The sequence below is a fragment of the Hemitrygon akajei genome, chromosome 2 (assembly GCF_048418815.1).
Source record: "Hemitrygon akajei chromosome 2, sHemAka1.3, whole genome shotgun sequence".
Lineage (NCBI taxonomy): Eukaryota > Metazoa > Chordata > Chondrichthyes > Myliobatiformes > Dasyatidae > Hemitrygon > Hemitrygon akajei.
In genome coordinates this window covers 6,159,785-6,180,350 of record NC_133125.1, presented here as the reverse complement: position 1 = coordinate 6,180,350, position 20,566 = coordinate 6,159,785, and the positions used below count along the sequence as shown (strand labels likewise).

At 43.6% G+C, this 20,566-nt stretch overlaps 1 protein-coding gene across 5 annotated transcripts in view; it reads right to left on the bottom strand.

The window, feature by feature from the left end:
* Positions 1 to 251: 251 nt before the first annotated feature.
* LOC140738786 (arrestin domain-containing protein 3-like) overlaps positions 252 to 20,566 on the bottom strand; it is a 154,740-nt gene continuing 134,425 nt past the window's right edge. For 4 of the 5 annotated variants that reach the window (XM_073066629.1, XM_073066620.1, XM_073066647.1 and 1 more), the window contains exons 4-7: positions 19,773 to 19,875; positions 17,685 to 17,941; positions 12,270 to 12,432; positions 252 to 5,721 (exon numbers count right to left, since the gene is read on the bottom strand). In XM_073066629.1, coding sequence (XP_072922730.1) covers positions 5,672 to 5,721; positions 12,270 to 12,432; positions 17,685 to 17,941; positions 19,773 to 19,875 — 573 coding nt within the window. In that variant the 3' untranslated portion in view covers positions 252 to 5,671. The remainder of the gene's footprint in view (positions 5,722 to 12,269; positions 12,433 to 17,684; positions 17,942 to 19,772; positions 19,876 to 20,566) is intronic. The other variant, XM_073066638.1, reaches the window with a different exon arrangement.

Here is a 20,566-nt window from a genome sequence, read left to right as displayed (position 1 = left end):
GAAGGATATTTCATCATCTGTAAAACACTTAATGGACCAGGCTGTGAAAGATGTAAAAGAAAAAGAATTCTGTCTTCCTGCATCTTCTTGGATAACAAAATATCCAGGGGTGTGTACATCCCTCTAGAAGTGGTGGAGGTGTAGATCAGAATTAGGTTTAATTTGTTGATTTGCAGCAGCAGTACAGTGTAATACACAAAATAGTATACAAGTTCTAATAAGAAATATAATTATTTATTTATTTTTGTGTTTGCAACTTTTGGGAGAGTTTTCCTATCCTGTGCAGCGGCCCCTCCACTCCAGAAGATGAAGCAATGGTGAACCGGAGGGTGGAGGTGGAGGTGCGGACACTGAAGGATACAACTCTGAACTAATTACATAACTTACAGACTGTTTAAAGAACTCTTTACAACTCATGGAATCAATATTCTTAATGCACAATTTGTCTTCTTTTGCAGATTGCTTGTTTGTGAGTTTTTGTGTACACATAGTCTACGGTATTTCTTTATTTTGCTGCATATGCCCACATATGTTGACATATATGTACTTTGATAATGAATTTTAATTAGTATCTGATTTTCTTCTTTCTGTGAGCTGGTTATCACATTGTAGAATCTGTGTTATTCTTGGGTAGTTCTTCATTGCTTCCTTATACGCTGTCAAAGTTCAGCCTGAAGTTATCAGAACAGCATAAAACTTGTCAACACTTACTGAGCAAGTTAATCCTTGCTCAAAACAATCCAAATAACAGAAAATCTACAGCCACTGAAAACCAGAGCAACACGCACAAAATACAGGAGGAACTGGGCAGGCCAGGCAGTATCTGTGGAAATGAATAAACAATCAATGTTTCAGGCCGGGACCCCATCTCCTTTTTCCAAGTCCTGATGAAGGGTCCTGGCCCAAAACGTTGACCGTTTACTCTTCTCCATAGATGCCACCTGGCCTGCTGAGTCCCTCCAGCATTTTGTGTGTGTTGCCTCAACCTGATGCAAAACTTCTTTGGAAGTTTAAGTAACTATAACCAACATAATATAAAGCTCTATAACTAATAAAAAACATTACAACCAACTATCACTGTACTCCAGCGATCATAGTTTTTTCTCTAAACCTTAACTCAACTGGAATTCAAGCCAGTAGTCAAAGGTCTTAAACAAGTTGCACTCAGCTTGCCCCAAGCACCCCATGGGAAAAGACTGATGCAATCTGCTAACATTTTACTTTTGTATTCAAAGATACAGCATGGTGACAAAGAGCCAGCACCACCCAATTATAGCCATGTGACCAATTAACTTGCTGATTGGGCAGATTTGATTTGGTAGTCCTGCTGAAGGGTCTCTACCCGAAATGGTGACTGTACTCTTTTCCATTGATGCTGCCTGGCCTGCTGAGTTCCTCCAACATTTTGTGTGTGTTGCTCGGATTTCCAACAACTGCAGATTTTCTCTTGTTTGTGATTTAACGTTTCAGGCCCAGGATTGCTGAAGATGATAGATACATGTTTCCTTTTATTCTTCATCCATTCTTTTGTTTTTTAATCTGTTTATATTCTGGTAGTATTCCAGGTCCAGCTGAATCTGGACAGACTTGTAGAGGCACAAGAAAGCCTTGTATCTGTAGCAACACACACACACACACACACACACACACACAATGCTGGAGGAACTCAGTAGATCAGGCAGTATTAAACGTAGACATAGAAACAGAATTAGGCCATTCAGCCCGATGAGTCTGTTCCACCAATCCAGCATTATCCTTCTTTTGCCTTCTCATTGTAAACTTTGCGGTCCTTAATAATAAAGTACCTATCAACTTCTGCTTTAAATATAGCCACTGACTTGGCCTCCACACCATCTGTTCTTCAATAAGAATGAATAAACAGTCAACATTTTGGACCAATACTCTTCATCAGGACTGGAAAGGAAGAGAGAAGCCAGAATAAGAAGGTGGAAGGAGGGGAAGGAGTACAAACTGGCAGGTGATTGATGACGCCAGGTGAGTGGGATGAAGAAAGAAGCTGGTACCTGATAGATGGAAGAGGTAAAGGGTTGAAGAAGACGGAATCTGATAGGACAGGAGAGTGGACTATGGGAGAAAGAGGAGGAGGGCCTCTAGGGGAAGTTGAGGAGAGAGATGAGGTATCTTGAATCTGTAAACAATTTCATGATGCTTATCCTGTATTATAGAAGATGAAATACATAGATTACAATAGTGACTATTCAGAAAAATGTAACAATGGGATCCAGGATCAGCCATGATGAAATGTCAGAGCAGACAGAGTCAGCTGAATGGCCTAATTCTGCATCCATGTCTTATGGTCTTATTCTAAAAAGGGTTAACTGATGAACGTTTGGTGGCTCTGGGCCTGTACTCACTAGAGTTTAGGAGAATGAAGTGGGGGGTGATCTCATTGAAATCTGTTGAATATTGAAAGGCCTAGCTAGACTGGATTTAGAGAGGATGTTTCCTATAGTTCCTATAATCTCCTCAGCCAGTGGTGAATCTGTGGAATTCAATTGGCTTCCACAGATGGATGTGGAAGCCAAGTCATTGTGTACTGTATATTTAAAGTGAAGGTTGAGAGGTCCTTGATTAATAAGAGAGTGAAATGTTATGGGCAGAAGGCATAAAAATGGGGTTGAGAAGGATAATAAGTCAGCCATGACTGAATGGCGGAGCAGACTCGATGGGCCAAATGGCTTAATTCTGCTCCCATGTCTTATGTTCTAGAAATACTTAATCAAACAAAATCAGAGAAAGGAAGAAAAAGTAGGGGAGCATTTAACCCCATACTGAGCAGAGAACATTCAAAGGCTTAAGAATAAAGAAAACAAAGCTAATAGATTAGAGTGAAGCTGATTTTACGAAGCTGGGAAATAGAAGATAAGTTAAACACACTGACAAATAACGATACAAATGCTCTGCTGAGAACATCTTATGAGGTGTTCAGAGTCCATAAAAAATAGATTTGTTTAAAAGAACAAGTGGAACATTCACAAGACTCTATGGATTACTTAGCCATAAGTAAAGGTGTACCTTCAAAATGTAGACAACACCAGCGCACAATGAAAGAATATGAAAAGAAATGGAAAGGAAGACAAAGTAGAAGGTAAAAATGAATTAAGAAATTAAACTAAGGAATACTAAAGCAATATTTACAAGGTTGATATCACAAATGCGGGAGTTTACATATTTAAAAAGGGTGTAGGTACAGATCTTTTTTTCTCTTAACAATCTGATTTTATTTTATTTAGAGATACAGCATATTAACAGGACCTTGGTACCACAAGCCCGCACGGCCCAATTACACACGTGACCAATTAACCAACTACCTGGTACGTCTTTGGACTGAAAAAGGAAACTGCAGCATCCAGAGGAAGCATACGAGATCGCAGGGAGAACGTACAGCCTCTTTACCGAAAGTGATGGGAACCAAATCTGGATCACTGGCACCCCCAAAAATGTGGAATGTTCATGAATATTTATGATTTTCTTTATATTGTTCCAGCATTGCTGAAATGAGCAGAATGTGACAGTGTAGGACTTTAAAAATATAAAAAGCTGTAGTGAGATGTCTCCGCCTGTGGGGAAAGAGCCTCTTTAGAGAACTTAGAAAATCAATAACAAACTTAAAAAGGGAATTCAAATAGAATTTCTTTAGCCAAGGAGTGTGGGGGTGGGGGGGGGGAATGTGAAATTCACTACTGTAGGGAGAGGGTGTGGCAAATATGTACAGTACAGTACATGTATATATAGTTAGGGTGCCCAAGTCTTAGGCGGGTATATATAGCTAGGGTGCCTAAGTACTGTGATTATCAAAGTGGAGTGGAGAGTGAGTTTGTAAACTTGGTAGGAGCAGAGGATGTTGGGAATAGCGAGGGTGGAGTGCCACAGCGAGGCATGGGACAGGTGACAAAGGAGTGCTGGGGGCAGGGGGTGGCATGGGTGCAGACACACCCTCTGCTGAGACACCGGGCAAGGTAATTTGATTCCAAACAATCAACTTATTGATCATTACAGAATGTCTCTCTGGTGCTTCCCATCTCCCTTCCCCTTTTCCCAACCATGATTCCCCTCTTCCTGTCCCCAAAAGAGACCCAGATCAGAATCAGATTTATCATCAGCCACGTATGCCATGATTTTTTTGTGGCAGTACAGTACAATACATAAAGTTAGTACAGTATTGTCCAAAGGTATTAGGCAACCTCGTTATATATACACAAACACAAGACCATAAGACATGGAAGCAGAATTAAGCCATTTGGTCCAGTGAATGTGCCAGAGAATTTTGCACTTAACAGTACATTGAAGAGATTGAACAAACAGAATAAGGACAGAGGAGTATGCCAGCAGATTCAGCAGGTTCAAATGGTCATGTGGATTAAAGAACTTGTATAATGCACCCTACGTTAAAAAATCTACACCAGTTTGATTACTGCTATATACATTACAGATACATGGGTACAGAATGTACATAAATGTAAGACATCAGTGTGTGATGTTACATACCCCGTAACTGGGTCACTTACCAGCAAAGATAGAGAGGTCCATTGAAATCTGATGGTACTATTTTTAACAGTAGTTACTGATAAAAATACACAAAAATAATATCAATGCAAACATACAAATATACGTCATCAATACTAAATCTAAAAGCGGGGGGAAAATAATAATCAATAAGAAATAGCTCTGTCGTTGTCTAGGGGATAATGTATTGTCCGATGGAAATATAAAAGTCACTCAAGTTCATTCAAGCTGCAGCTTTTGGTTGGAGAGAAAGACGGATGTTTAACTTGCCCATTCCTTTTATGATGTCAATCCTTCGAGAGTCGTTGGGGGCTGATTTCCCCTTTGTTGTTAGCTAAAGCCGTTCTCCTGTGGCAAGTCCCACCAATTCCGAGGCAATTGGAAAAGGATACACGTGGCTTTCCACCGGCTTTCGCTATTACAGGATTTCGAGCGTTTCTTCTGGAGCTGTTTGAGGAGCTGTTCCCACAGACCCTCTTTTATCCCCACTCGCGGGGTCTCAGATGTCAATCAGGTTGGGGAGGATGCCATCCCCCAACCAGCCCACGTTGCCTGATTCCTTGAGGGCATCGATGAATAGCACAGCGCTCAATACACAATTCTGTCTCCAAGAGACAATTGCCGTTATCAATGGTTCCGCCTTTCGGAGGCCAGGACACATTCCAAACTCTTTGTGGATTCTGCATGTCTTTCTCTTATTTCCTGGGTCTCCTGACCTGACTTAATAGCGATCTTGCGATTCTCAAAAAGGGGGGGGGGGGAAGCACAGGCGTAACAGTGATAATATGACAACACGAACATACACATTTGTAATGTATCAACTCATGAAAAATTAAGAATGTTTATAACATTCTCTGAAGGTTAATAGAAAATTACACCAACGTACTGAAAAACAATATTGTTGAAGTGTACTTGCTAAAGTGCAAGTTAATATCATTCATAAAGATAATAAAATACAAATGCAATAAAGTACAACTAATGTTTTTTTTGGTTTCAAGATTATCGTGCTTTTAAGTAGAAGACACTTTCCTGAGGAATTGGACTATGCCAAAGGACAGAGAAGCCAACTAGACATCATATATCCAACCCTGCAGGATTAATTTAATCTTCCTTCTGTGATACCTCTGAAGACTTTTCATTCCCTTCATGAGTAGAAGCCAGTATTCTTGTTGTTCACTATAAACCCAGCATCTACTGAAAAGTAGAAAATTAGACCAATAATTATCTTCCAATATACAATCGTCTCATTTGAGTTCGACTCACATTCCAAGCAACCCACCCAGACATCCTACCAAAATCCACCTGCCTTACCTCAGGCAGGTTCTGCAGAGCTACACACAGGTCTGAGGCTGCAATTGGCTTTAAAAATCAAATTGAAAACTAAAATTAATGTAAGTAAATCAAAATATAAAGTAACTAAATGATAAAAATTAAACAAAAATAATCACTCACCTTTGCATACTTAGTGCACGTTATTTGTTAATTTACAGGTAATAATAATACTGTACATGTTATGTGTGAGTTATATGTACTATGTGGTACATCTTAGTCCAGAGGAACATTGTTTTGTCTGGTGGCATACATGTGTACAGATGAATGACAGTAATCTGAACTTCAACTCATGCACAGGCTGAGAATTACTACTTGAGTGAATATCTCCAATCTGAGGCCAGGCCATGGTGAAATGGAGAGATGATTCCTTTGCGTAAAGGCCTCTGTAATGTAAATACAGCTGCATAGCCCACAGACATCAAGGTGGGCAAATGTGATTCTCCATTTTTAACTTTCAGCATCTTGTGATCTTTCAGAAAGGGGCACATTGAGTACACAGTCAATTAGATTTAATATCGCTGGTATGTGTTTTGGAATTTGCTGTTTTGTGGCAGCAATACAATATATAATACTATAAATTGCAATTATATGTGTAAATAGAGGATGAAATTAAACAAGTAGTGCAAAAAGAGGAACAAATGGTGAGATAGTGCTCATGGGTTTATTGTCCATTCAGAAATCTGATGGTAGAAGGGAAGAAGCTGTTCCTGAGTGTGTGTCTTCATGCTCCTGCACCTCCTTCATGATGGCAGCACTGAGAAAAAGGTATGTCCTGAGTGACATGGGCCTTTAATGATGGATACCGCCTTTTTGAGGCATTATCTTTTGAAGGTGTCCCCTCAGTGCTGGGGAGGTCGGTGCCCACGATGGAGCTGGCCGAGCTTACAACTTCCGGCATTTTCTTCCGATTCAGTGCAGTGGCCCCTCCACACCAGATCATGATGTAACCAGTTAGAACGCTGTCCACAGTGTATCTGTTAAAAGTTGCCAGAGTCTTTGGTAACAAACCAAGTCTCCTCAGGCTCCTAATGCATCAATAAGTTTGGCCCAGGATTGACCTTCAGAGATGTTGACACCCAGGATGAGAGGAAAGGTCTTCTGGCTGTAGAACCGAGGTACGTCTCCTCTGATAACACAAGTAGCCAGGGGTGGTGGTGAAAAAGTCAGACTGGGGCAGGCCATGTGGAAAGCCCCAAGGGGGTGCGTATCCGCTTGGACTGCTGCCTTGTGCTTCCCGGAACCCAGGTTTAATCCTGACCTCACCTGCCGTCTCTGCGGCACTCGGTTCTTTTACATTTCAAAAATCAACTTCATTTGTGATAAAAGTCTATACAAAAGGAATAAACAGTACAAGCCTTTACGAGAGAGACACACGCATAGCACTCTGCCACGCTGCGGCCCTCCTTCTCACGTTCAAGTGCTTCCTCTGTGTGCGGTAGCGGAAGGAGACAAGATGGTGGGTAGTTCTCCCTGCAGTTGTGTGTTTTCAGCCAAGCTTTCTGGTTCATTTCCACTTCCCAGATAGGTCAGTAGCCAACACCACCTTCTTCCTTGGTGTGGGTAGGTGATAAAAGAATCAAATAGAGGTGGATGGTACGAGTCAGGGGATGTTTACAATTACAGGGAACTACGAAAAGTGGGGGTGGGACTCATGGGATGGCTCTGATGGGAACTTGTGTGCACAATCTGGCCTTTTATCAGGTCAAACTAAATTATAGAGATATCAACCTAAAAATTATTATGTTAAGAAGTGAGTGTTTATGAAATATCCATTTTAACATTGTGTAAACTAACTTCAAGAACTTCCTGACAGTGAAAATCTTTGTACTCTTGCCATCCACCAGCCTGCCAAGCCTAGGACCGGAGGGCACACCCTCAGAACTGAAGGAGATCCACAAGGAGGAATTTCTTTATCCTGAAGGTAGTGAATCTGAGGAATTCACTGCCTTGGATAGCTGTGTAGGCCAGGTGATTGGGTATATTTAAAGTGGAGGTTGATGAGTCTTTGATTAGTCAGGGCATCAAAGGTTATGGGGGGGAAGGCGGGAAAAGGGGTTGAGGGATAATAAATCAACCACAATGGAATGGCAGAGGAAACTTAAAAGGCCCAAATGGGCTGATGCTGCTTCTATCTTATGACAAGTCCACCCTTTCCCAACCAGATCCCCTAATGCAACACCCTCAATGGGGCAGACTCTAATCAGACTGATGTTCCAACATAGACATTATTGTGGGGTGGACACTGAATAATGCACATGGAAAAGAAGAAAGAAATGGCCCAAGTTATAGGGAAAGATTGAATAGTTTAGAACTTTATTCCCTTGTACGTAGGAGAATGAGTGGAGATTTTATAGAAGGATACAAAATTCTGTGCATTCAGGCTTCTCCCTTTCAGGTTGCATGAGATTAGACATAGGGGTCATAGGTTCAGGAAGAAAGGTGAAACATTTAAGGGGAATCTGAGGGGGAACTTCACTCAGAGGGTGATGAGAGTGTGCAACTAACTGCTAGCAGAAGTGGTAGATGTGGGTTCATTTCAAGATAGTTTAATATAATTTCCTGTAAGCAAGTGTGAAGAAGAACAAAGTAATTACCCCATACTGTTTTTTCCTCTCTTCCCAGCAAAAATGATGATCAGGTGGGGCAGAGGAGGCTTAATACTTCTGGCTAATCAGTCCTCCTATCCAGGTCCCCACCTGGATATATGGTGACATATATGCACTGAGCTTTGATTGTACTTGGCAGTAACTTGTAAGAAGGTCAATGGTTTAACTGCAACACTGGAGGTCAAGGGTGAACTCAAGACCATGCTCTCTGATACTGCCAGTATGGAGTTTGTATGTCATAAATACAAGAGGTTCCGCATATGCTGGAGGAACAGAGCAGGTCAGGTAACATCTAGAGGAATAAACAGTCAAAGTTTTGGTTCAAGCATCTCCACTCAATCTTCCACAAAAGGAGTTTCACAGAGGCCAACCAGTTAAATTCCTATCCCAATTCACAGTTTGAATGTCAGTCCATTGCCTCCCTTTTTCCCCACGATGAGCCCACTTTCAGGGTGGAGGAGCAAATCCTCATATTTCACCTAGGTAACCTCCAACCTGATGGCAGGAACACAGACAGCTCCTGCTATTTTTTTTTTCTTTCCCCCCTCCCTTTATTCCTCACGCTGGCTTATCTTTTCTCCTCACCTGTCTATCACCACCTCCTCTCCCCATTTCCCACAGTCCACTTTCCTCTCCTATTAAATTGCTTCTCCAGCCCTTTACCCTTCCCATCCATCTGGCTTCACCTATCACCTTCGAGCTTGTCCTTCTTCCCTTCCCCCATCTCTCTATTCTGATATCTTCCCCCTTTCCTTTCCAGTCCGGATGAAGGATCTTGGCTCGAAATGTCAACTCTACCACCCCCCACTCCCCCATAGCTGCTACCTGACTGAGTTCCTCCAGAAATATGTGTGTTGCTCTAGAGTTTGTATGGTCTCCTTTCCTTATAACTAGGTGGGATCTCCCAGTGCTGCAGTTTCTTCTCTCATCTTAAAGAGGTGAAGACTGATAGGCTAGTTGTTCTTATTGCAAGCGTGATGGAAGTCAATAGGAATGGGTTTAGTGTATAATTTGTGGAAATGGGTTCTCTATGATGGCTGGTGGGGTGAGATACATCTCTACCCAGGGAGGCGCAAGGCACTCTTTTCCTCTGCCGTCCTGGAGGTCACCCTTGGCCAAGTGTAGCACCTGCTTACCACCCATCCTCCCCCAAACAGGGTCACATGAAGCCATGGGAGCAGCTGGTGCATATCACAAGTCCTGGTTATACAACCACTGACACCAGGCAGACAATGGCAAACCATTCTCAAGAACAATCATGGTCATGGTCTTTCCATGACCACCCACATCATATGACACGGCACATAACAAACAAATGATGGTTGATGGAAAAATGTTTTGATTATCTGAGCCTCTTTTTAAAGTTTTCTGCTGCATTATACTTTATTATCATTGCTGTAATGGAATAATGCTGTAAAAATTGTTAACTTTAAGCTAAAGATTAAAGCAAACAGAACTCATTTTAATTGTGACTTAAAATGGTGCAACGTCAAGAAAAAAAAACTCCACATGGACGGTCCCAAGCCCAGCTGTAAAAGGAGGGATGAACATAGGGCTAGCACCCCATCCCATAAAAACCCAGTTCTCCAGAAATTCCAACAGAAGCTCTTAAGGACCTCATTCCTGAGAGGAAGAGGAAGGTTTATGGAGAAGATGTACTGTGGTGAAAGTGGAAGCCACAAGGCCAATCACCGTCCTATTAGCCCATGACCGAGGACTCTGGTGAACTGAGTGGACGGACTCTGCCCCAGTATGGGTGATGGGCTCAAGAACAATGGTTGGTGGACCCAACAGGCCGTTTCTCTGCTCAGTCACCCTATCCCAATAATAAGCCCTGGATCACTAGTCACATCAAAGGCCTCCTAAACCAGAAGAAGAGGGCCTTTAAAGATGGTGATCGGTTGGAGCTTAAAAGAGTTCAGAAGGAACTCAGAGTACAGATAAGGGGGGCAAAGGAGCAGTATAGGAGGAAGCTAGAACAAAAGCTGCAGAAAAAAAGCATGAAGGAGGTGTGGGATGGGATGAAGATCATCACCGGATGCGGTGCAAAGCAGGGGCCGAACATAAGTGGAGATGTGGAGAAAGCGAACCAGCTGAACAACTTCTTCAACAGGTTCGACAGCTCAATCTCTTCCTCACCGCAGAAATCCACACCAGGCTTACTTCCCTCACAGGAAAATAGCCACTCACAGGAGACCTTGCCCACGCCCAGGATTACGGCTGCACAGGTGGAAGGTCAACTGAGGAAGATCTGTACCAGCAAGGCGGCTGGACCGGATGGAGTTTCCCCACGATTACTGAGGGCCTGTGCTACTGAGCTGGGAGAACCACTACAGCGCATCTTCAACATGAGCCTGGAGCAGAGAAGAGTACCCAGACAGTGGAAGACATCCTGTATTGTCCCGGTACCGAAGAAACCACAACCAAAGGAGTTGAATGACTTCAGACCTGTTGCCTTGACGTCGCACGTGATGAAGACCATGGAGCGGCTGATAATACAGAATCTGAGGCCACAAACCAGGCACGCCCAGTATCCTCTTCAGTTTGCGTATAAGGAGAAGGTGGGAGTGGAGGATGCTATCACGTATTTGCTGCACAAATCACTCTCTCACCTAGAGGGGGTCAGTTGTGCTGTGAGGATTACATTCCTTGACTTCTCTAGTGCCTTTAACACCATCCAGCCCAAGATCTTAAGGCACAAACTAACGGAGATGGGAGTAGACTCTCACATGGTGGATTGGATAGTGGACTACTTGACAGATAGACCTCAGTATGTGTGGTTGGGAGACTGTAGGTCTGACACGGTGGTCAGCAGCACAGGGGCGCCGCAGGGAACCGTACTCTCTCCGGTCCTGTTCACCCTGTACACATCAGACTTCCAATATAACTTGGAGTCCTGCCATGTGCAGAAGTTCGCTGATGACACGGCCATAGTGGGGTGTGTCAGGAATGGACAGGAGGAGGAGTATAGGAAACTGATACAGGACTTTGTGATATGGTGCAACTCAAACTACCTGCGACTCAATATCACCAAGACCAAGGAGATGGTGGTGGACTTTAGGAGATCTAGGCCTCATATGGAGCCAGTGATCATTAATGGAGAATGTGTGGAGCAGGTTAAGACCTACAAGTATCTGGGAGTACAGTTAGACGAGAAGCTAGACTGGACTGCCAACACAGATGCCTTGTGCAGGAAGGCACAGAGTCGACTGTACTTCCTAAGAAGGTTGGCGTCATTCAATGTCTGTAGTGAGATGCTGAAGATGTTCTATAGGTCAGTTGTGGAGAGCGCCCTCTTCTTTGTGGTGGCGTGTTGGGGAGGAAGCATTAAGAAGAGGGACGCCTCACGTCTTAATCAGCTGGTAAGAAAGGCAGGCTCTGTTGTGGGCAAAGTACTGGAGGGTTTAACATCGGTAGCTGAGCGAAGGGCGCTGAGTAGGCTACGGTCAATTATGGATAACTCTGAACATCCTCTACATAGCACCATCCAGAGACAGAGAAGCAGTTTCAGCGACAGGTTACTATCGATGCAATGCTCCTCAGACAGGATGAAGAGGTCAATACTCCCCAATGCCATTAGGCTTTACAATTCTACCGCCAGGACTTAAGAACTTTTTAAAAGCTATTATTAATGCTTTTTGAGATAGTGACTTAGATGCATATCATATTTTTTACTGAGTTAAGTATTGTATGTAATTAATTTTGCTACAACAAGTGTATGGGACATTGGAAAAAAAGTTGAATTTCCCCATGGGGATGAATAAAGTTTCTATCTATCTATCTATAACACAACCTTGCCCTTACCTTCAGGTCCAACAGGGAGTGCTTGGTTTACCCCACTGTAATCCATCCCATAACTGATATTAAAATCACCCGCTGGTTCGGCGTAAGGATGCATTGGAATTGTACCAATAACTATTGGCAAATTGACGGTTAAATTCATTGCACTTGGAATCTTCACTGACACCTGAAAAACAACGAGCACTTCCTTAATGATTTAAAAACTATATTGTCTATTTCTCTGCAAAATGTGTGCTATTGTCCTTTGTCCTTGCTCAGCCAATGTAGTTGCCACACTGATTCAAACATTTGATGGTTCACATCCAGTCCGAAAACTCTTACTGAAGAACGAGGGAACAATTTTGTTGAGTCATTCCATTTACTGGGTGCTATGGTAACATAGCAGATGCTGTAATGGCATTACAGCTCGGGGCTTTGGAGTTTGGAGCTCCATCCCAGCATCCTCTAAGGAGGCAAGTTAATATAATGTATATAGAAACGTTGTCTCGTTTCTTCGAACCAGGGTGTAAAGCTCATAACACACAATAAAGATAAAAATCTCCAGAAGAATCACACATAAACAGCAACCTAAAGTGCATTGATATTAAATATTGTAAAGGTATGGAACAGATTAACCAGCGACTCTTTGCATACAAGGAGTGACAAGGAGTTCATGAGTTTAATGGCCTGGGGGAAGAAACGGTTTCTCACCCTGACCAGTCTTGCTTTTATGCATCAGAGTCCCTGCCCCTGCTGATGGTAGAAAGTCAAGAAAAATGCTGGATGGATGGGTGGGACCTTTAATAATACTAAGGGCCCTGAGTATGCAGCGCTCCTGATAAATGTCCCCGATGGATGGTAGGGAGACCCCTATGATCCTCTCAGCCATTCTCACAGTCCTTTGTAGGGACTTCCAGTCCGATACTCGACTGCTCCCATACCAGATGGGGATGCAACTTGTCAGGATATTCTCAATGGTGCTCTTAACACAGTTAAGACAAGGTGGAGTGGGAGGGTGCGAGCCTTGCTTGCCTTGATCTTTTTAGGAAGTGGAGGTGATATTAAGAGACCAGGTGAGGTCATTCATGATGTGAACTCCCAGCAAAAGGATTTGAGTACAGGAGCAGGGAGGTTCTACTGCAGTTGTACAAGGCCTTGGTGAGACCGCACCTAGAATATTGTGTGCAGTTTTGATCCCCTAATCTGAGGAAAGACATTCTTGCCATTGAGGGAGTACAGAGCAGGTTCACCAGATTGATTCCTGGGATGGCAGGACTTTCATATGAAGAAAGACTGGATCGACTAGGCTTATACTCACTGGAATTTAGAAGATTGAGGGGGGATCTTATTGAAACGTATAAAATTCTAAAGGGATTGGACAGGCTAGATGCAGGAAGATTGTTTCCGATGTTGGGGAAGTCCAGAACGAGGGGTCACAGTTTAAGGATAAAGGGGAAGCCTTTTAGGACTGAGATGAGGAAAAACTTCTTCACACAGAGAGTGGTGAATCTGTGGAATTCTCTGCCACAGGAAACAGTTGAGGCCAGTTCATTGGCTATATTTAAGAGGAAGTAAGATACGGCCCTTGTGGCTAAAGTGATCAGGGGGTATGGAGAGAAAGCAGGTACAGGGTTCGGAGTTGGATGATCAGCCATGATCATACTGAATGGCGGTGCAGGCTCAAAGGGCCGAATGGCCTACTCCTGCACCTATTTTCTATGTTTCTATGAACTTGGTGCACTTAACTCTCTCTATGAAGCAGCCACGTATTCACAGAGGGGGATGGTTTGCCTGTACCTTCCTGAAATTCACAAAGATTTCCTTCATGTTCTCAAAGTTCAGCCTTAGGTAGTTGTTCTTCTCACACCAAATCACCAGCTGCTCGACTTCCTCTCAGTACTCCATCTTGTCAGCGTTTCTGCCAAGGCCAACCACTGTTGTGTTACTTGATGACACGGTTTGAGTTGGATCCTGTGTCACAGTCGTGTATCAGCAGTGTGAACAGCAGCGGGCTGAGCACACAGGCTTGGGGAGTGCGAGTGCTTAGCGTAACGGGATGAGAGGTGTTGCTGCCCGCACAGACTGACTGGCTTTACTGTTAAGAAGTCCACTATCAAACTGCACTCAGTGAGGACAGCTGCCCCACCAGTTTCTGGGGTATGTCGGTACAGAATGCTGAACTGTAGTCTAAACAGCAGTCTGGCATGAGACCCTCATTTTCCAGGTGGGACAGGACAGAGTGGAGGGCAGAGGCTACTGCATCACTGGATCAATTCAAGTGATAAGTGAACTGGAAAGGGTCCAGTGCAGCTGGGAGAAAGGCTTTAGTGTGCTCCATGACAGTCGCTCAAAGCATTTCATAATGGTTTGTACGTCCTCCCCATAGAAAGAGTTGGTTTCCTCCAGATAGTCCTGTTTTCTCCCACAGTCCGAAGTTATACTGGGTAGTAACGTAGTTAATCATTTTAAACTGTGTTGCGATTAGGCTAGGGTTAAATCAACCACTGCTGGCAGTGTGGCCCAAAGGGTTGGAAGGGCCAGTTCCACACTGTATCTCTGTATTTACTCAAATGAATGAATTTGAATTGCCTGTAAACAGCTTTACAATGTAAAATCCCGTTACAATATTGATATCGCATTGTTTACTGTATTATATTAAAACAGGGGCCTAATTATATCTCATGCATATCACAGTTTTAAATGTACTCTGGAAATGCAGCCAAGTATGGCTCTCCCTTACGTCTGTATACAGGCAAAACAAGTCTATCAGATTGCAGCCAACCCCTCAGAGGAAAACAGAACTTAATACTCTGCCACCCATGACAGAATCCAATTTTAGAAAGGGCCTCTATCCTTGCTCATTAATTCAATGGCAGCTTTAACTGAGGAGATATGCTGCAGCAATCATTTGGAATAGGTTATCTGAACTTAGTCTCAGATTTGCACAAACAACTGGTGACAGACCAGTCCATGGCCTTGCTTACTACCACGATGAGGCCAAACTCAGTTTGGACATGTGACACCTCATTCCGTCTGGGTAGCCTTCAACCTGATGGCATAAACATTGATTCTCCAACTTCCAGTAATTTTTCCCAACCTCCGCCCCTTCTCTCTTTTCTTCCCTATTCCCCACATGGATACCCCTCATCTCTCCTCATCACCTTCTACTGGTTCCCCTTCCCCTTTTTCCACAGCTCACTCCCTTCTATTAGATTCCTCCTCCTCCAGCCCTTTACCTCATCCAGCTACGTCTTCCCAGTTTCTCATTTCATTTTCACTCCCCCAACCACCATCCTTTCCTTCATCTGGTCACAGCCATCACCTGGCAGTGTGTACTCCTCCCTCTCCCCACACCTCCTTATTCTGGCTCCCTCTCCACTTCTTTTCCAGTCCTGAAGGCCCCATACATAGTGCCTGACCTGCTGAGTTCCTCCAACATTTTGTGTGTGCTCGTTACACTGCAAGATCCATTCCAGGACAAAGCGCATTCAATCACCGAAGACATGCAATTGTCATTTACAGAAGGAAACATGGGGAACTGGAACAGAAATTGGCCATTCGAGTTTGCTATGCCATTCAGTCCAATCAGGGCTGACCTCCTGTCTCAATACCATATCTCTGCTCTCTCCCTACGTGCCTTTATGTCTTCTATGTCTGGAAATTTATCTTCTTAAGTATACAAGTGCCACAGTTAGCATCACACGATTGCAGCTCACAAAGTCAGAGTTCAAAGTTCAATTCAGACATTCTCTGTAAGGAGTCTCTACGTCCTCCCTGTGGAATGCATCGGTTTTGTCTGGGTCCTCCGGTTTCCACCCGCAGTCCAAATATGTACTGGGTATAGGTTAACTGGTCATTGTAAATTGTCCAGTAATCAGATTTAGGGTTAACTTGGGGGTTGCTGGGTGGTGCAGCTTGAAGAACTGGAAGCACCCATTCTGCACTGTATTTCTAAATAAATTTAATGACATGGCCTCCACCACCTCCTCTTGGCAGAGAACTCCACAGATTCACCACTCTCATCTCAGCTGTAGACATCACACCCTATATCTTGAGATTGTGACCCTTTGTCTATAATCTGCATATGAAAAGAAAGCCCCCATCCTGCCCAGATCCACTCTGTGTGGCCCTGCAGGAACTCAATAAGATCTCTCCTCATTTGTCTAAACACATGTGCCTGGCCAGCACACTTCAGACCATAGACTTGCCTTGTCACAGATCGGTCCAGTGAACCTTTGCTGCTGGTGTTCCAAGGTAAGCATAGCCTTTCTCGAGACAGGACCAAGTGTCTAGCAGGCCTCATGACACCCTCTGAACTGAACAAGATGTCCTAACCGTGCAGCCCTTGTGGAGTTTATACATTCTCCCCGTCAGCTTGTCAGTTTAAAGTTCTCACAATCGCAACAACACGTGGATTTGGTAAACTAATTGAGGGCATCCATTGATTTCGGTTGACTGTGGATAATGCATTCTAGCTGCCTGTGTGATACGCAAGCCAGTGCAGTATGACGTGGAGAGCAAGCTATCGTCCGCGCAGCAGGTTCCTCCTCGCTATGCACCTAATGAACCAAAAGGAATGGCAGATTGGTACCAGCAGCATCGCAGGAGTTGCCCGCCAGCATTAAATTCAACAAAGGACTGCCTTAGGGACTCCAGCTCCGGATTTTTTCCTCAGGGTTTACTCCCGAAGCCTTCTCCATGAGTGGGAGGGACAAGGCAGCGGAGGTTTGAGATCAGTTTTTCTTCTCCTAGATGAGCTGCCAACCACGGCTGACAAGCCCCATCTGCCTGAAGCGACCGATATCAAGGAGCCAGTAACCCACCTTTGCCCTTCTCCTGTCAGCAGAAACAGATCCACCAGGCTTACTAGCTAAGCCACATGTGAAGGTCGGGAGCTGGTCTTGGTTGTCAGATGCTATTTGATATGTACACCATTGGGAGCATTGAATAGGTAGTGGGAGCTTATCCACACCACCTCCCACTCTGGCCTGATCTACACATAACAGGCTTATTTCAGTAATACAGTACCAGAAGAAGTGGCGGGAACAGGTGTGACTGCAGTGTTTAAGAGGCTTTTGGACAGACACACGAACAGGCAGAGACTGAAGGGATATAGACCATGTCCAGGCAGACATGATGAGCTTAAATTGGTGTCATGGTGGGCAGAGACATTGTGGGCCTATGGGTTTGTTCTGTGCTCTACTCTGTTATAATCTGATGTTCTTTCTTTCCAATTTAGAAGAGATTTTGAAGTAAAATGTACTGATTGGGGTCCTGATGAAGGTTACTAGCAGTCAATAAAGTGGGTGAAGAATTATTAAGTCCAACAAAGTAATATCTGTAACAATAAGTTCCATCTTGAATGTTACCACACACTTTGTGGCATGGTCATATTGTCCATTGACCACACTGAAAAGTATAATTCAAAATGCTATCTACCTTAATGGAATAGTCCATCTGGATAATAGTGCAGTGCATCAGTGTCGGAGGAACTTCTGGAATTTTCAACAGCATTGTAGTCCGGCTGTCTTTCTGTCCAGCTAGTACTGACTCGCCCTGGATTTTGGTAACAAGCTCGGAGGATAATTTTTTTTTGGATTTTGCGTGGTAGGTGATCGTTTTATAAATTGCTGCCGTCGGATCGACTTTGCGGGATGAATGATTCTCAATTTCAGCAAATACTTGAATTGTTTCACCTGAAAAAGAGCAAAGCCCAGTTTACATAATCTTGTGTATTCCCTCTCAATTTACAGTAGGTGAGTAAAACAATGAATAAATTACAATAATAATGATGATGAGAAGACTGCCATGGTAACATGGCTGTAAGCTCAATGTTATAACAGCTCAGGCGGAGTTTGGAGTTCAATTCCAGCATCATCTGCAAGGAGTCCGTAATCCTCCCTGTACCAATTAGTAAGTTAATTGGTCACTGCAAATTGTCCCACGATTAGATTAGGGTTAAATCAGGGGTTGCTGGGCGTTGTGGCTCGAAAGGCCAGAAACACCTGTTCTGTACTGCATCTCCAAATATAATGAATAATTGGGAAAGGTTTTCACAACAATGAACTGCCGTGGTCTGCCTACAATTAACTTTTCTTGTGACATGTGCATCAAAACAGAGTGAAATACATTGCTTGCCTCGAGTCCATCCTGTGTGGATGTATAGGGGGCAGCATGCTAAGATTACCATGACTCTGACACCAACATAACACGGCCACAGTTTACTAACCCTACTGTACGTTCTTGGAATGCAGCAAGAACCTGAGGAAACCCACATGGTCACAGGAAGAACAGACAAATACCTGAAAGGCAGCAGCAGGAGTTGAACCTCAATCAGTGCTCGCTGACATTGCAAAGGAAAACCACTAACCACTACGCTACTGGGCAGTTAGAGTTTTTAAAACGTGTATAATCTGTAATCTTCAAAATCCTTAAGTTCTGGAAAGCTCTAGACAGATTAAAAACTTCAGACAATAAACCTCTTTTCATAAAAGGAGGGAGGTAGAAAACAATAATTTACTAGATTTATTTATTTAGAGATACAGAGCACAATAGGCTCTTCTGAACTTGAACCACACCACTCAGCAACTCTGCTTTAACCCTAGCCTAATAAGAGGACAATTTACTATGACCAATTAACCTTCCAACCGGTACATCTTTGACTGAGGGAGGAAACAGGCGCCGTCAATGAAAAGCCATGCATTCCACAGGAGGACGGACACAGACTCCTTACAAATGACATTGGGATTGAACTGCAGCATCCCTTCCCCATCCTTCATTCCATACTCCCTGAAGGCCATGTTCAACCTCCGACACCCTGAGCAGTAACAGCGACAGGCCAACCGCTATTCTGCATGCTGGAGTCAATGCCTTTCCCGTTGAAATGTAACAAATTCAGGGTTTGAGTTCCAAGAGCTATGAGGTAATAAAACATAGGTTAGACCACCATGGAGTACGTGTTCAGTTCTGGTTGGCTCATTATATGAAGGATGTGGAAGCTTTAGAGGTGTGGAGGAGACTTACCTGGAAGCTGACATGTGATAGGTGAGACCAGATTGGTTTGGGGGGTGGGGGAAGAGAGGGGATAAAGCAAGAAGCTGGAAGGTGACAGGTGGAACAAGGGATGAAGCAGGAATTGGATAGGAGAGATGAGTGGACGATGGGAGAAAGGGAAGGAGGAGGGGCACCAATGGGAGGTGCTGGGCAGGTGAGGAGAAGCGGTAAGAGGTCAGGGGGTGGGGATTAGAAGAGGGAAGGGGGAAAAAAAGAGGGAAAAAGTCACTGGAGGTGGAGAAATCAATGTTCGCGCCATCAGGTTGGAGGCTACCCAGGCAGAATGAGGTGTTGGCCTCATCATGGAGTGAAAACCCTCTCACCACCTTATTCAGTATGACAGAAATAGTTTTGAGAAACCATTTAGAAGTTACTAAATAGAAAGCGTGTGGTTGTTGAATATTATGTTTTTGTGAATGCGATACACACATAGGGGTAGGAAATTCAACAGTTTCCAGTGCTCCAGATTTTTACCTGGAACGTATCCTCTCCGATCGATTTTGGCATTTAGCACGACTGGTCCTGAGGCACAACAGCAGCAACAGATAGTTTTCTCATCCATTACTGAGAGCGGCTCCTGTAAAATCAACATGAAACACCAACTTCCATCAAAGTTCAAGTATATATACCATATGCAATTTTGAGATTCCACAAAAGCAATAAATAATGAGAACCTGAGATAATAGTCATTAATGTGAGATCACCAGTTGTGGGGCCATTTCAATGATGGGCCAAGTGACTGAAATTATCCCCTTTTAGTTAAGAGCCTGATGGTTGAGGGGTAGTAACTTTTCTTGAACCTGGTGGTGAGAGTCCTGAGGCACCTGGACCTTCTATCTGACTACAGCAGTGAGTAGAGAGCATGACCAGGGTGGTGGAGAACTTTGATGATGGATGCTACTTTTCCAGGACAGTGCTTCATGTAGATGTGCTCAGTGGTTTAGGATCCTATCCAAAAATATACACAATATCCTCAAAACAACCATGCAAATCGGACACTAATCATACATTGGTCCACAAAATCTTCTGCATTGGCATCACAGGAAGCAAAATGTGCACTGAAAACAAAATTAAAACCAAAAATCACATTTTACAGTGTTTAGTGACCACATTCAAAGTGCCACAACAGTCTGCCAAAAATACCCAGCACATTTCAAAATGTTCGAAGTACATTTAGTACGTATACCATATACAACCTTGAGATTTGTCTTCTTGCAGGCAGCCACAAAACAGAGAAACAGTACAGAATCCATGAAAAAGTGCCACAC